The 16,262-nt window shown below is 28.0% G+C and overlaps 1 protein-coding gene across 1 annotated transcript; it reads left to right on the top strand.

Moving 5' to 3' along the window:
• The first annotated feature begins 7,597 nt into the window (after window positions 1–7,597).
• LOC109177220 (transcription factor bHLH35-like) lies at window positions 7,598–12,721 on the top strand. The gene is made up of 5 exons (XM_019326534.1): window positions 7,598–7,804; window positions 7,892–8,051; window positions 8,673–8,909; window positions 9,001–9,171; window positions 12,472–12,721. Exons 1-5 carry the CDS (start codon window positions 7,740–7,742, stop codon window positions 12,559–12,561), a joined length of 723 nt encoding a protein of 240 aa, XP_019182079.1. The 5' UTR covers window positions 7,598–7,739; the 3' UTR covers window positions 12,562–12,721.
• The last annotated feature ends 3,541 nt before the right edge of the window (window positions 12,722–16,262 follow it).

Below are 16,262 nucleotides of genomic sequence, written 5' to 3'. Positions count from 1 at the left end.
CCTGAATTTTACTATAAATATATATATATATATATATATATATATATATATATATATATATATATATATATATATATAGTTACACTCCTGTGCGAATGACTTGCCCAGGAGAGAACTGCGAATGCATCACATCTGTCCACGTGTCCAGATCTAATGGATGAGAAACACTGATTTAAAAAAAAAATGCGGTGACATTTTCTTAAATAATTGAACATCGAAGTGCAAGTAAAATGTATTACAAGTGCATGTAAAATGTATTATAGGTGCAAGTAAAAATTTACACTGAGCATCAATACTAAGTGCACTTATAGTTATAACTAGTTGCACCTATAGATATAATTAGTTGCACTTATAGTTATAAGTAGTTGCATCTAGGTGCATGAATGTTTGCAGGTGACTTTCAGGGGTATTACTACCCGCTGAACTCAGATCAATGAATGTTAATAGTTATAAGTAGTTGTACCTAAGTGCATGAATGTTTGCGGGTGGTTTTCAGGGGTATTACTACCCGCTGAACTCAGATCAACGAATGTTAACAAGACAAAATTACATGTACTTGCAGGCGAAAGTAGGTGCACTTATAGGTGAAAGTAGGTGCACCCGATCAATGAATGCAGGCAAAAACTACATGCACTTGCAGGCGAAAGTAGGTGCACTTATAGGTGAAAGTATGTGCACCAGATCAATGAATGCTGACACGTGGCGCGCGCTGATTGGTTCGCATTTCTCTCCTGGACACTTATTCGCACTTGAATATATATATATATATACTAGCTTTTTACGCGCATTGCGCGATTGAGATAATGCCCAATGTTTTTTTTTTTTAAATAAGTACTTTAAAGTATATCAAGGTAAGATTATATTGGAATTGTTCATGCATAGATAATTGAATGTTGAATTTGCGTATTTAAATATGTAATTCTAAGTTTACAAATGCAAGATAATATAGTCTTGATTATAATTGTCAATAAAATAATTGTATAGGTATGGTTGAAACCAAATACAGGACATAGGGGGAGAGCAAATAAAAATTATGGCATAAAATATTAAATATATACTAATATTGAAGAGCTAACTGCTGATTGTCAAACAAGGACATTGCGAGGTAGTTTCCCACTTCAATTTGTTGTGTGATTTGGATACTCATTTTGTCAATAAATTCCCCAAGTAGTTAATATGATTGGCTTAATTATATATATTTTTTATATTTTTTTAAAAACAATTATTATTATTATTATTATTATTATTATTATTATTATTATTATTATTATTATTATTATTATTATTATTATTATTATGATTATGATTATTATTATTATTATTATTATTATTATTATTATTATTATTATTATTATTATTATTATTATTATTATTATTATTATTATTATTATGTATACCCTGTCATTTTACATGTTAATCTAAACAGCTAATTTTTTAAAATATCTTTTTACCAACTATTAATATAATTCGCTGGTCAAATCCGCTAATATAATCCGCTAACGTTAATTGCTAACTGTTGATTGTCAAACAAGGACATTGCGAGATAGTTCTCATATCAATTTGTTGTGTGATTGAATACTCTCTTTGTCAACAAATCCCTCAAGTAGTTAATATGATTGGCTTTATTAATTATATATTTTTTAATTTTTTCATTGTATTAATAAAATATTTGGTAAATAAATATAGAGTATTATTTTGTATTATAACTTTGATATTTAATTAAAAAAATAGTGCATAAAAAAAATAATAGACAATGTAGTGAATATAATCAATTGATGAATTTGAATGTAAAGAATTTTTATATTGAAAAAAAATAAAGACAATATAACTAATAAAATTATTCTCTTAATTAATTTATTGATAATGAATTATTTTTTTAATAAAGACATTGTAGGGACAATGTAGCCAATATAATCAATTGATGAATTTGAATGTAAAGAATTTTTATATTGGAAAAAAATAAAGACAATATAACTAATGAAATTATTTCTCTTATTTAATTTATTGATAATGAAGTTTTTGTTTTTGAATAAAGACGACATTGTAGACACATAATTTTAAATTAAAGAAATGCATATGTATTATTTTTTGTTCTAGCTGGTAAATTATTATTTAATTTAATAAGATTAAAATAGAGTACTAATTATGCCAACTTTGATTGGGATGGGGTTCGAACCTAAGGGGGTGTATTCAATCATGACTTTTGTAGAGTTCTAAAGACTTTTAAAATGATAGATTTTAATAAACTTTGATTGACTTTCATAGAGTCGTTCAAAACTTTTTAAAACTTTATAAGACTCTATAAAAGTCTATATAAAAAACATTCATAAACTTTTATCAACTTTTTATTTTAAAAAGTCTACAAAAGTCATTGAAATTCTAAATTGAATACGTCCTTTCAAACTTTCAATGATTTTGATTCTTATCATTTATAATTTTCTTACAAAACATTTATAATATATCATACAATTTTCTTATTATGTAGTTCTTCACCCACATCAACATTCTCAACATTATTATTTTTATCCATAGTATGTTGAGACGTATATGCTAATTACTTATATATATTATTAATAAACATAAAAAAAATTATTTCATTAGAAATTCATAATAATATTGAATAATAAAATTTATAATAAAAGAATTGATCAAATAAAATATTTGAAAATATAATTACAAGTTGCATAAAATAAAAATAAAAAATAAAAATCTAATATATATATATATATATATATATATATATATATATATATATATATATATATAAAATTATACTTGATATATTGCTAGGCATCACGCAAAGAACTATTATTTGCAATAACAATTTGAGACTGCGAACAACAACAAGTTGTTACTGTTTGCAACCCCAAATTGTTGTTGTGAACAGTAGTTCGCTATTCGTAGTAACTTGTTGTTAAAAAGAAAATTAAAAAATATATATTACGAATATAAACATAAAAAGAATAAAAATCAAAATATATGAGTATTTATATGAATATTATGAAACATATACTAAAATTTGATAATGAAAAATTTGTTTTGTTCATGTATTTAGGGAGAATTAGAGAAAGTTAGGGATAAAAAATTCATAGAAAAAATAAAAATCAATATAAACAAGCAATAATGAAGTAAAAATAATATTATTTCGAATTTTTAGAGGAAGATTGTAAATTTTAGGAGATAAAGAAAAATTAGTAGAGTTTAGGTATGAGGAAAATATAGGATAATGAAAATAATAATTTTATTAAATTTAGATAGGTTTATAAAGTTTAAATTGGGAGAAAAAATAGAGTTTAAATAGAGATAGAAAACATTCAAAGTTGTTAGAAAGAAAATTTTGAAATCTGGGGGTTGATGGTTGGATTTCAACTATTTATATTTGAGAAGAAAAAGTCTACAAAAGTCTTAAAATTAAAAAGTCTACAAAAGTTCATAACTTTTTGAATACCACGTGACTTTTAAAGACTCTCTAAAAGTCTTAATCGAATACCACACGACTTTTAAAGACTCTTTAAAAATCTTGATTGAATACCGCCTGACTTTTAAAAACTCTCTTTAAAAGTTTGAATTGAATACCCCCAAACTTTTAAAGTTCATAAAAATCTTTAAAACTCTATAAAAGTCATGATCGAATACACCCCCTAAGACATTTCTTATTGAAATTAATGAGCAAGTTAACGGTGAACTAACAGAAATTAACGGAAAATATAATATTTAACGAAAAAGTTAACGAATAATCATATTCGTTAAGGATAAATTAGGAAATCTTATGAAAAAAATTAAATGCTGATCAATCTGAGCCATTCATTTGATTAAAACATTTAACTGCCATTTTTTCTACCCATTATAGGCCTAACTCTCATGGGCTCTTGTTAGTATAGTATAGTATATATATATATATATATATATATATATATATATATATATATATATATATATATATATATATATATTAAGGATCAAATGTGAAGGAATACTTTAGGTAAAAAAAAAATAGGGTTAAATCTTACCTTAAATCTAGTTCAAATCAACCGCCCAGATTGAAGATTACTTAAAAAACACGTTGTGGCATTATTGTAATTTTGAGTAAGTCATATTGTCTTTGTATCAAAGTGCACATTTTTTCTTCTTCGAGTGCACATGTTTCCTTCTTCAAGTGCATATTTCTCTTCTTCGAGTGCATCTGTTTTAATTTGTTTCAATACATAGTCTCTCCTTTGAGTGCACATCTTTGTGCCTTTGAGTGCAAAAATTTGGTCTTCAAGTGCACGTTTTGTAGTCATCATGTACATGTTTTCCTTTCTAAGAGTACACAATTAATTTTCTTCGAATGTTCCTTTTTAGTGTCTTTTTTCCATTACCTTCTAGTGATCCTATTTATGCCTTCAAGTGCTCAATTTCATGCTTACAAGTGCATGTGTCTTACTATTGTGTTAAAAAAAAAAAAATTACTTAGCATTCCATTGAACCATTTTTTTCCTTCTAATGGATGTTTTTACTCTTCAAGTGCACGTTTTGTAGCCTGATTCAAGTGTATGTTTTCCTTTCTAAGAGTGCACAATTAATTTCCTTCGAATTTTTCATTTTAATGTCTTTTTTTTTTCCTCCCTTGCCTTCTAGTGATCCTCTTTATGCCTCCAAGTGCCCAATTTAATGCCTACAAGTGTATGTGTGACTTACTATTGTGTTAAAAAAAAAAAAATACTTAGCATTCAAGTGAACCTTTTTTTTTTCCTTCTAGTGCATATTTTTAGCCTTCAAGTGCGCATTTTTATACCTTCAAGTGCATTTTTTTTTTTGCCTTCAAGTGCACAATTCTGGGCAGTATTTGTTATATCGCATTCTTTTCAATAACATATAACTAAATTTCTAATGAAATTTGTGAGATTTACAAGCAATTTGTATGCGTAATTGCTTTAAGGAATAAGGTTCAAATTGGCCACTGAACGTAACCTGAAAATGCAATTAGGCCACTGAACGAAAAAAAAAAAGTAGAATTAGGCTACTGAACACTCTAAAAACGTAAAATTAGGTCACTGAACACTCTAAATGTATGTAATTTCACTGGATAGCAGGTTACCATCAATTTTAGCAGGTTACCTGTTTACGTGGCAGCTGAGGTGGCATTTTAAATAATTTTTAATAAATTTTAATAATAAATTTTAAAAAAATTAATACAAAAAATAAACCCTGTCATTTTTTAAAAAAATATTACATTTAAAAAAAATTATTATTAAAATTTATTAAAAAGTATTTAAAAATTATTAAAAATGTCAATTCATCTGCCACGTAAGTAAATAATCTGCTAAAATTGATGGTAACCTACTATTAGGTGAAATTGCATATATTTGGAATGTTCAGTGGCCTAATTGCACTTTATTTTCGTTCAGTGGCCTAATTGCATTTTTAGGATACGTTCAGTGGCCAATTTGAACCTTATTCATTGCTTTAATAACACTTAAGTTGAATAACTTCCCTTTTTGGTACCATAAATTGCATCAATTGCACATCTATTTATCTTCAAGTGTAGAATTTTGCCTTCAAGTGCACATTTTTGTATCTTCAAGTGCATGGTTTTGAGGTTTTAAGTGCACAATTTTAATTAATTCGAAGGGACATTTTTTTTTAAAGAGCATCAAATCTGGATAATTCAATGGCTGCAATTTGTGCGCAATTTTTACCTGGAGAGTCATTCACACATGATCTTAAACCTACACACATATTATATGTGCAATGCATGAATATTTGTACCTAATATTAAAACATTAATAAAATTTAATATTTAAAAAACATAATGAGGAAATAAAATTAAAAAAATTGATGCGTCTCACGTCGGCTATTGATTAGAATATGGACTTGTATGTAAAAATTCAATCATTATTGTGTGGACCATGGTCCACACAAGTTGTATGAATCATATTTTGTATACTGTAAAATAATGTACATTGTATACAAGGAATGTACATTATTTTTGTACTAAGTGTACATTATATTGTATAATGTACATACAATACAAAAATAATGTACATTTAGTATATTAAAAATGTATTTTTTGTTATGATCCACATAACATTGTGTGGAACATGGTCCACACAATAATTTACCGTAAAAATTAGGGTCAAACTTACACTTGGGAGATAACTTTTGTTGATAATTAGGGCCTAATTTCGTATCAAAATCATTCTTGAGATATTCACATTACTTTTAAATATTTCAAAATTTTTATGAACTAAATGATGAAATTAAATTATTTTTTTATATAGGAAAAAAAACTGCAAATAGCTTAATGAATAAGATCAGAAATACACTCAGAGCTAGGAACTGCCCAAATGTAAAGAACTGCCCGAGGGTCAACTGCTTTTTAAATAACCTATGATTTTTGAGTATGTAAGCTGAGAAAAATGTATTCATAGAAAAAAAAAAAAAGGATTTTCCATGATTTATTTATTTAGTTAAGTTGGTTTGACAAGATCGGTTAGTGCTCTTACAATGAAGTATAATCCTTTAAAAAATAATACTCCTTAATAAATTAATGTGGGTTAAGATTTTGTGGTCAAGCGGTATAATTGTGACATCTCTCAAATGGGAGGTCATATGTTCAAATTCCAGTGAGTGCATTGACTCTTTGTGATTCAATATGCTGAGAAAGTATGTATCGATCAATACTACATTGTAACAGAGTCAATAGCACTCACCACTCACCAGGGATCGAATCTCACCAGCGGCAGTGTGAGAGCAACCTCTCAAAGTGAGAGGGATTCTTGTGCGTAGTGAGCAAATATCTAGCCTCTGTGGTTCATATTTAGTTGAGTTACCATAATTTACATCATCTCAAATATTCTGTCGGGTCGGGTTGTGGGGTCCTTAAGGTGAGGTGCAACCTTTGGAAGAATAATAAAATAATAATGTGCACGCGCGGAAGATGTGATAATCAGACTCTCGTGACCCGGCGTGACCATACGCGGCATCAAAGACTATTCGGCACCCTGTATATTTGGACGGCAGAATGCGATTGCTCTTTCTATGACGCATCAAACCAAAGCAGTCTTTGATGGCACATGTTTATATTGAAATATTTATTTATAATCTTATTTTATACTTCCGTCCTCTTATTTTATTGTTTGGATCAGTGAACGAGATTTTAATTTAAATGTTCATAATATTAAGTTTAAAACTAATATATAAAATTTATATATTTATAATTTACATTACAAGTATTATTAAATACGAAAAATTAACTTTAAAGTAATTAAAAAATATTAAAAAAAATAAACAAAGAAAAAAGAGTTGGTTTAAGTAATGAATAATAAACCTGACAAATAAAATGAGAGACTATATTTATTTAAAAAAATTATAAATGTATTTTAAAATTAACTACTTTTTTTTTTTTATATTTTTAAATTTTATTGTGACTCATTTTATTAAAAAAAATTAATCAAAATATATTACTTAGAGCTCAGACATGAAATTTAATCCTTATTTTTTCCGAATAAAAACCCAAAAATAGATTTCAATTAGGATGTTTAAATTATACCAAACACCCCTATATATACCCACACAAACTCCCCATTTGGACACTTCAATTTAACACTCTTCTCCACCCTTGCCCTATCTGATCTTTCATTTCTTAAAACAGTTCTCTCCACCTCCCCCCCCCCCCCCCCCCGCCCCCTTTTCTCTTTATGATCTCATAAAACCTCAAAGAATCAGCCTTAGCTTGTTCAAGAAAAGCCAAGAAAATGGAAAACATTGGAGAAAACATCTGGGACGCAAGCACACTGTTCCAATCCGAGGATCTTGACAGGTGAATCTTAATATATACATACAATTATAACCATAATGTTTTGTGTTATTGGGGCTGAAAGAATCCTTGATTGTTCCATTTCTGCAGCTATTTGGACGAGGCGATTTTCTCCTACTACGATTCCAGCTCGCCGGACGGCGAGCAATCGCCGGCGGCGTCGAAGAACATAGTTTCCGAGAGGAATAGGAGGAAGAAGCTCAATGAAAGGCTGTTTGCTCTCCGGGCAGTGGTCCCAAATATTAGCAAGGTTTGTATGTTTTTTTATTTTTATTTTATTTTATATAAATATTGTGTGTCCGATGACTCCGACCAACTTAAATTATGTTATTGTTTTGTTGAGAGGACAGTAATATTAAAACTGTAATAATTGTTCTAATAGTAAAAACAATTGGAATAATGAATTAGTTAGCACCTTTTTATTGTAAACCAATACTTTTTTTGGAGGTTACTTTAAAAACTGCCATCACTATCTGAAGATATGAACTTGTTAAACTTTGTTTTTTGAATTTAACCGATAAAGAATCACAATGAGATAAATTGATATAGATTATCTATAATCGATTGATTCAAATTAAAAAAATTAATAATTAAATTTTATTAAAAATTTATTTTATAATTTTGTGGTTATTAAGTTAATATTCTAACTAACTTGACTGAAAGTACCAGTAACAGGTACTTTAGTTTTTCAAAAGAAAATAGTAAAAGTGACGTTCAATCATTGGTATTTAGGTTCTTTGCTCAATGCATTGGAATAAGGCCCTTTGTTGAATTATTGATATTTCTTTTAGGCCCTCAATGCTATTTTAATTATACATCTAGTCTTGATGAAACATTAATTTTGTGGTACTAAATTATTGGTTGGAATTAGATGGACAAGGCATCTATAGTCAAAGATGCAATTGACTACATTCAAGAGCTACATGAACAAGAGAGGAGGATTAAATCCGAAATATCGGAGCTCGAATCTGAAAGATCAAAGAGGAATATCGTGTTTGAGCTTGACCAGGAAGGAATAAGTTTAAATTCAAAACCAAAAAGAACAAGAATCGACGAACAGTACTGCCATGACTCTCCAAACTCGAGATCTCCCGTGGATGTCCTTGAGGTGAGGTTATTTTCAAAATTTTAAGTAATTTTAGTTTATACATCTTGTAGTGCGGGACCGACGTATAATAAATTCGAAAAATATTGGGCAGTTGAGGGTATCTTCTATGGGGGAGAAGACACTTGTGGTGAGCCTCACTTGTAGCAAAAGAACAGACACAATGGTAAAGCTGTGTGAGATCTTTGAATCTTTGAACATTAAAATCATTAGTGCCACCATCACTGCATTCTCTGGGAGGCTTCTCAAGACTGTCTTCATTGAGGTCAATGCTCTTTTCCTCCATCTCTCTCTCTTCATTCTTACTTTGTAGTGTATTAATCGTTAAATACAGACAAAAATTTTGGTGAGACAGTCCCACAGATCCTTGTTTGTGAAACTACCAAAATAAAAATGTAATACTTATACTGAAAAATATAATACTAATCACGAATAAAGTGTTTGTTACTTAATAAAGGAAATCATTATTGTTTTGATGAAAAATGTAATAGTTTTACGTTTTGATTTAAAAGTATTACATTTTTTCTTATAAGTAATGAATACTTTATTCCTAATTAGTATTATAGTTCCATATTAAACTGACATGTTTCACGAATAAGGATCCGTGAGATGGTTTCAGATCAAGAGAAGAGTCACTCTTGAATACAAATGCATCTTGTGTAAAACTGTCTGACGTGAAACTTTTGATTTTTTTAAATTAAAATATTTTATTTTTTTATGAATTCAGAAAAGTATTATATTTTCATTAAAAAAGTTTTACACCATTCACACAATATCATATCATACCTATTTTTAATCATTTTAAGTGCCTAATACTACCTTGGTCTAAAATAATATATTATTTGAGGCACTAATAAAGTGGTATATGTTTCTTATTTTGTCGATTATAAATGAAGGTGTTGAATTATAAATATTTTATTTTAGAAATTTATCTTGGATCTACCAACTTTAATTCAAAATTTCTAAAATACCCCTATACTTTGGACATTTTGTCAAAACTTCACTATTCTACCTTCAAAATTTATATGACTAAATTCAGTCAAATTAATATTTAAATCATATAAGAGCAAATGTCACTATAGTTAAATAATTAAAAGTAATGTTGACTATATATCAAATTTTTATTCCAAGTACATTTTTATCGTCATAGAGTTGTAAATAATATTCAATTTACTAAATGCAACAATTTTTATTAAACATTTTAATATAATTAAGATAATTTTTTTTTTTTTTTTGCATTCAAAAAAAAAAAGATAATTTTTTTTTCAACGAGAGATGAATAGTAAAATCTTTTCAACCATAATAAATAAATAAACTAAAATGAAAAAGTTGTGCCGAAAATGTTTGAAACAATTGCATGTGCTGAAAATGTCTCTAATTATTTTATTTTAAAAAAAATAGCATCATAATAAAAAAAGTATTAGAGAAACTTCATATATATTATTTATGATATCAAATTAAAATATGTATTTTAACATAAAAAATTAGATGATTAATATATACATTATTTTATATTTACTCTTAACCATTTGAAATATCATCATTTAAAAAATAAATTTCCCCAATGGAAGTAAACTATTTTAATCAATTAGCAGTTGAGCCAATTTATGGACTTGTCTGCTAGTGAATGAATAAATATATACGGAGAGGTGGAATGCATTAACTATTGTGTGGGCCCATGCTTGGCCCACTTTGAAATAATATAGTTAAATTTGTATTTAACAATTTTTCACAATATTTTATAGCCAATCATTGGTGCTATTAAAATCCATACTGTACAACTGTTAAGAAGCAACAATAGATTTAAATATTTTTCAATCATATTTTTACCCTTTCTCTTAAGAAATCCTCGGTCACACTTAGCTTAAAGTAATAAATATTATATTCTATTAATTATGTTTTTTAAAATCGCAATTATATAGGGGTGCTTGTTAAATAGCTATTAGCTTATTGAGTTAGTGAGTTTGACTAGTTGATAGCATTAGTTGATTGTAGAAAGATGTTTGATAAATTAGTTGTTAGTTGATAGTTGATTACATAGTTATATACAATAAGCTGTTACAAAAAACTAATTAATCAAACGCTTATAATGGTTGTTTAATCAAGTCAAACAGTTAATAGTAGTCAAACAAACTAAAATTAACTATATACTAACTATTTTACTATACAGGTCATAATGTATTATATTATACAATATAATAGTGAGTATGTCCACAACAATAAATTAAAACGACTTAAAAATAAGAAGAAATTGTATTTATTTAGATGAATATTCCTTCTACAAGTGGCTAGTAAAATGTTTTGATTGAAATTTTAAATGAGTTTCTTTAAAAATTTTAACATAAAAATAAAGTCATCAGGTTTTAATCAAATTGATGTTGAGTTGGAGACATGATTCCAAATTAAATCAGAAAGATATTATAATCAAATAATGTATAATTTTCTTTGGACCAAAAGATTTGGAATTCTTATAAATATTTATTTAGTTAATATAATAATTGAGTATTTTATTCTTTCTAGGTGATGCATGTTATACGAAGGATATAAAAAATGAACATATTTTATTCATGATTGTTTGGCAATGTAGTGTAGACGTGTTACAATCACACATTTTCCTATCAAAGTATTATTATACTTTGCGAAAGTTGAACAAGAAAGAGGAAAAAGAATGAAAACTTCACTTATAAATTTTAAAATTAAACTAATATTCTAAATAATAATAATAATAATAATAATAATAATAATAATAATAATAATAATAATAATAATAATAATAATCTAATACTATTATTATATGCACTAATTAAAATTGTTATTAAAAGATTTCGATAAAAGCTTTCATGTATTCGATACAATTAAATAAACATTTGTGTTTACTAAATTTTCATTTTTATCCATCATTTTAAAATGAAATGCAAATTTATTTGTAAATCATGTTCAATAAAATACTCTTTCAGAGGCTGATCATCTGAATGATTTGATTTCATAATTTCTAGTATTATAAATGCAATAATTGGACAAATTAAAGAATTAATTAAATAGAGAGCTTGATAAGCTAGTGCAATTACTTTCACAAGTATATATATATATATATATATATATATATATATATATATATATATATATATATATATATATATATGGTCAGGTTCCCGTGCAACCGTGCGGTCACTCACCATTAGGTACGCATAAATGCACTACAAAGTGTTCGAAAATGTACCATTAGATATGGTGTGTGGTGCATTTTTGCATACGTAATGGTGAATCCGCACGGGAAGCACTGTCCGCATTTGAACCATTATATATATATATATATATATATATATATATTGCGTGTGTGTGAGAGAGAGATTATTGGTTTCGATTGCGCATTATAAATATATTAATTATGATTTTACCATAAATAACAAATGTATTGAACAATTACAACCAATAATCTTTCTCAATTTAATCTAAAAGTGTTTAGTATTAATAATCTAATTTAAATAAGTTTTAGCAAATTTGCACATAAAGTTTGTTTTTATATTTAATAGGAGTAATAGTTATGATTTATTTATAATTTCAGGCTGAAGAGGAAGAAAAGGAAATCTTAAAGATAAGAATTGAAAGTGCAATTGCAACTCTGAATGATCCAGACAGTCCAATGAGCATCTAGCTAGGAATTTGAAGAAACAGATGGAGAGTTATTTTACAATTCTGTATTCTAAGTTTATTGTGTTCTAATTAAGTTTGTACTTTAGTCTTCTTGATAGGTATGTAGTTGGGTGTATTCATTGTTCATAAATTAATAATATTACGCTCATTATATATATTGACTATTGAGGTAACAAAAATGTAAATCTAAAGGCGGGATATTTTTTGGTTTTAATAGTGGCCTTGTTTGGCAATTAGCGATTAGCGGTTAGCGGTTAGCGTTTGCAGATTGTATTAACGGTTAACAAATAGCGGATTATATTAGCGAGTTTGACCAGCAGATTGTATCAGCGGTTTGTAAAAAGATGTTTGGTAAAATTAATTGTTTAGATTAGCGGTTAACATGTAAAATGACCAAAAGGGTATAATAATAATAATAATAATAATAATAATAATAATAATAATAATAATAATATAATAATAATAATAATAATAATAATAATAATAATAATAATAATAAGAAAAAGAAAACAAAACAAAAATGATGTGGGATAAAAATCCCACATCGAAAGTTAGAAAATAAATGGCGTTGAGCTCCCTTATAAAAGGGAGCTCAACGCCAATTAATTTCTCTTGCCCATCCCACATCGGATGGACAAGAGAAGAGAAGCCTGAGGCTTCTTTATTTAAAGAAGCCTCAGGCTTCTTACTGATTAGTTTAAATTTTTTTTTATATATTTTTTTAATAAAATAAAATGGAGGGTGTTTTGGGGAAGGAAAATCCTTCCCCAAAACGCCAACCCCAAACGCTGCTCCTAGCAGTGTTTGGGATTTCAGCGGTTTGGAGCAAATCGCTGCTCCAAACCGCTGATAACCAAACATGGTTTTTTGGTGTTTTGATGGAAGTCAAAACGCCAAACCGCTGATAACCAAACATGGTTTTTTGGTGTTTTGATGGAAGTCAAAACGCCAAAATGGTGGATCCGTCAAAAATTTGGCGAATCCGCCATTAACCAAACAAGGCCAGTGAGGGAATCAAGAGGATTATTAATCAAGTATTACTTGAATTAAATGTGATATAGTGTGCTTTCAAAAACACAAAAACTTACGTGAAACTGTATTATGGATTTTGGTTTGCGAAATGAATTTGAAAATATATTCAAGACACGTTAAAAAAAAATGGGCTTGGTTTTCAAAATTAAAGTATTACTTTTTTAGCTTAAAAGTGATAAAGTTTTACTTTTAAATGTGTTATTTTATGCTTCTTGATAAGTATTTACCTTTTGATGAATAGTGACCAATTTTACTTTAAATATGTTACGTGCCACATTTTGATAAGTTTTTAGTTTTAAATTGAAAAATAATATTTATTATTTCAAAATTATTACCATTGTGGCGATAAAATAATCGATTTTATTTTAAAGATGTTTTTTCTATTGTTTATTGACAAATATTTAGTTTTCAACTAAAACAATAATAGTTATTGCTTCAAATGTAGATATTACATTTTGAATGAAGAGTGATAGGTTTTTGAAATCCGTACATTTATGAGATCCACCAAGAACCCGTTTATAAGATTCATCTCATGAACCAAGATTTAATTATGAGAAGGTATTACACAAGAATGAGATAGTAGTTAGTCCAAAATTTAACTATGTTGTAAAATATGAGTAGGGGTACAATTAATGAGATATGTGGTAGTCAAAATACAATCACCTAAAAAAGATATGGGGAGTCCCGCTTGATGAAAACGTAGAGCCCTTGCCACATTAAGAAGGTGACTGTGCTTTCGTTCTACAACCCCATTTTGTTGAGGGGTGTCACGACAACTAAACTGAAGACCAGGGCCGCAACTTGACCAGCCGAGGCGTCTTGGGCTGAGGGGCCTTGGGCCGAGGCTGGGTCAAGCATGGGGCTCAACCTCGGGGCCCCAGGTCTGCTCCACATTCTTTGCTCCGTCTTTTCAGGTCGATTTGATCCATTTACAATATATCCATCAATTGTAATAAAATATTTTGAAAAGCAGTTTGTGTACATTATGAGTCATTGTCAGATCTAAATTTTTTTTACAAAAGTATTAAAATGATTTTTTACCTATGCCAAAAAATTACCAAGTACTCCGTAATAGATAAGCATCATATTTAAACTTCATAAAAATAAGTCCATGTAGCTCTAGAAAAATCATAAACAATAGTAAAAAGGTAATGATGTTCTTTCCTAGTGGGGCTAGAATATTTTCCCCAAATATCCACATGAATTAAATCAAAGCATGCAATAGTAGTAGTATGACTAATTGAAAAAGAAAAACGAGTTTGTTTAGACATGTGACAATTGACAAATATCACAAGGGTCTTGAAAATCAAAACAACCTAATAAAGGAATTAATTTTTGAAAAATAGTATGAGAATGATGACCAAGTCTATACACTACCAAAAAAAAAAATATAAAAAAAGAAAACCTATATAGTGACAGATTTAGCGACATAATAATGACAACTTAGGGACATATTTTAATTTGTGTTAAATAAATATTTAGTGACGAATTTGCGATGGATATTGTGACTGAATATTTCCGTCGTTAAATACGCAGCTAATTTTAATGGTAAATTTTGGTGCAAAAATTTAATGACGGAATTTTCGCGGGTTGACACCGAAAATTTGTTTATTTTAATTGCTGTAATTTAGCTATAAAATTTTGACTCCGTCACTATATAGTGACGAATTAGTAATTCCGTTGCTATTTGCACAAGGCTAAAATTATTTTATATGTTAGCAACGGATCATACATTAAACATTATTGAAAAGAATAAGGAGAAATAATAAGAAAAAGTCAAAAATAAACCAAACATTAAATTGAGCTTTTACCTGCATAGCCTTTTAAATTTATTTGCCTCATCAATGCAAAGTTAGTGTCAACTCAAAGAATGCATAAAACACTTGACTATAAAGTAAATAATTTTAACACAAAATAAAGAAATAACTTGTGCTCGTTATATTAACCCTTATATGAGCTATACAAAAACTCAATAAAATAAATATGAAAATTTTCACTAAATTTTCACGAGAGAGAGAGAGAGAGAGAGAGAGAGAGAGAGAGAGAGAGAGAGAGAGAGAGAGAGAGAGAGAGAGAGAGAGAGAGAGAGAGAGAGAAATATTGATTAAGGAGAGCTGAAATAACGCTACAAATCTTTATAAACATGGAAATAAATGAAATGGAAAGTAATAAATATAGTGCTTACGAACAAAAAGACCCATGCTTCATCTAAAATCAGTATAACATGGGATCCAAGTGGTAATCAATCTGAATCGTCAAAAAATTAAAATCAACGATCAGGGAGTGTGCTCACAGGCTCGACTGGCTAGGGGGTGTACACCGGATTCAATATATATATATATATATATATATATATATATATATATATATATATATATATATATATATATATATATATATATATATATATATGTTAATGTTATTAGTGTTTCATATTATTATTATTATTGTTTATACTATAATTTATAGTTATGTGGTGTTAGATTAAGTCTACTAAGGTTAGCCTATTAGTTAGGAGTGCTTAGTGGTATTATCTGATATACTCCTGTAACCTTCTTCTGTTGTAACTGAATGAAAACAATTCTCTAATCTGGTATCAGACTGGGATCGATCTTCTCTCTCTGCTCTCCTATCGTAAACCCCCTTTCCCCACCGTAACTCACCGTCGCC

Source organism: Ipomoea nil, unplaced genomic scaffold, assembly GCF_001879475.1.
Source record: "Ipomoea nil cultivar Tokyo-kokei standard unplaced genomic scaffold, Asagao_1.1 scaffold0804, whole genome shotgun sequence".
NCBI classification, from domain to species: Eukaryota; Viridiplantae; Streptophyta; class Magnoliopsida; order Solanales; family Convolvulaceae; genus Ipomoea; species Ipomoea nil.
The sequence above is the reverse complement of the archived record's forward strand: the minus strand, read 5'-3'. Positions and strand labels throughout refer to the sequence as shown.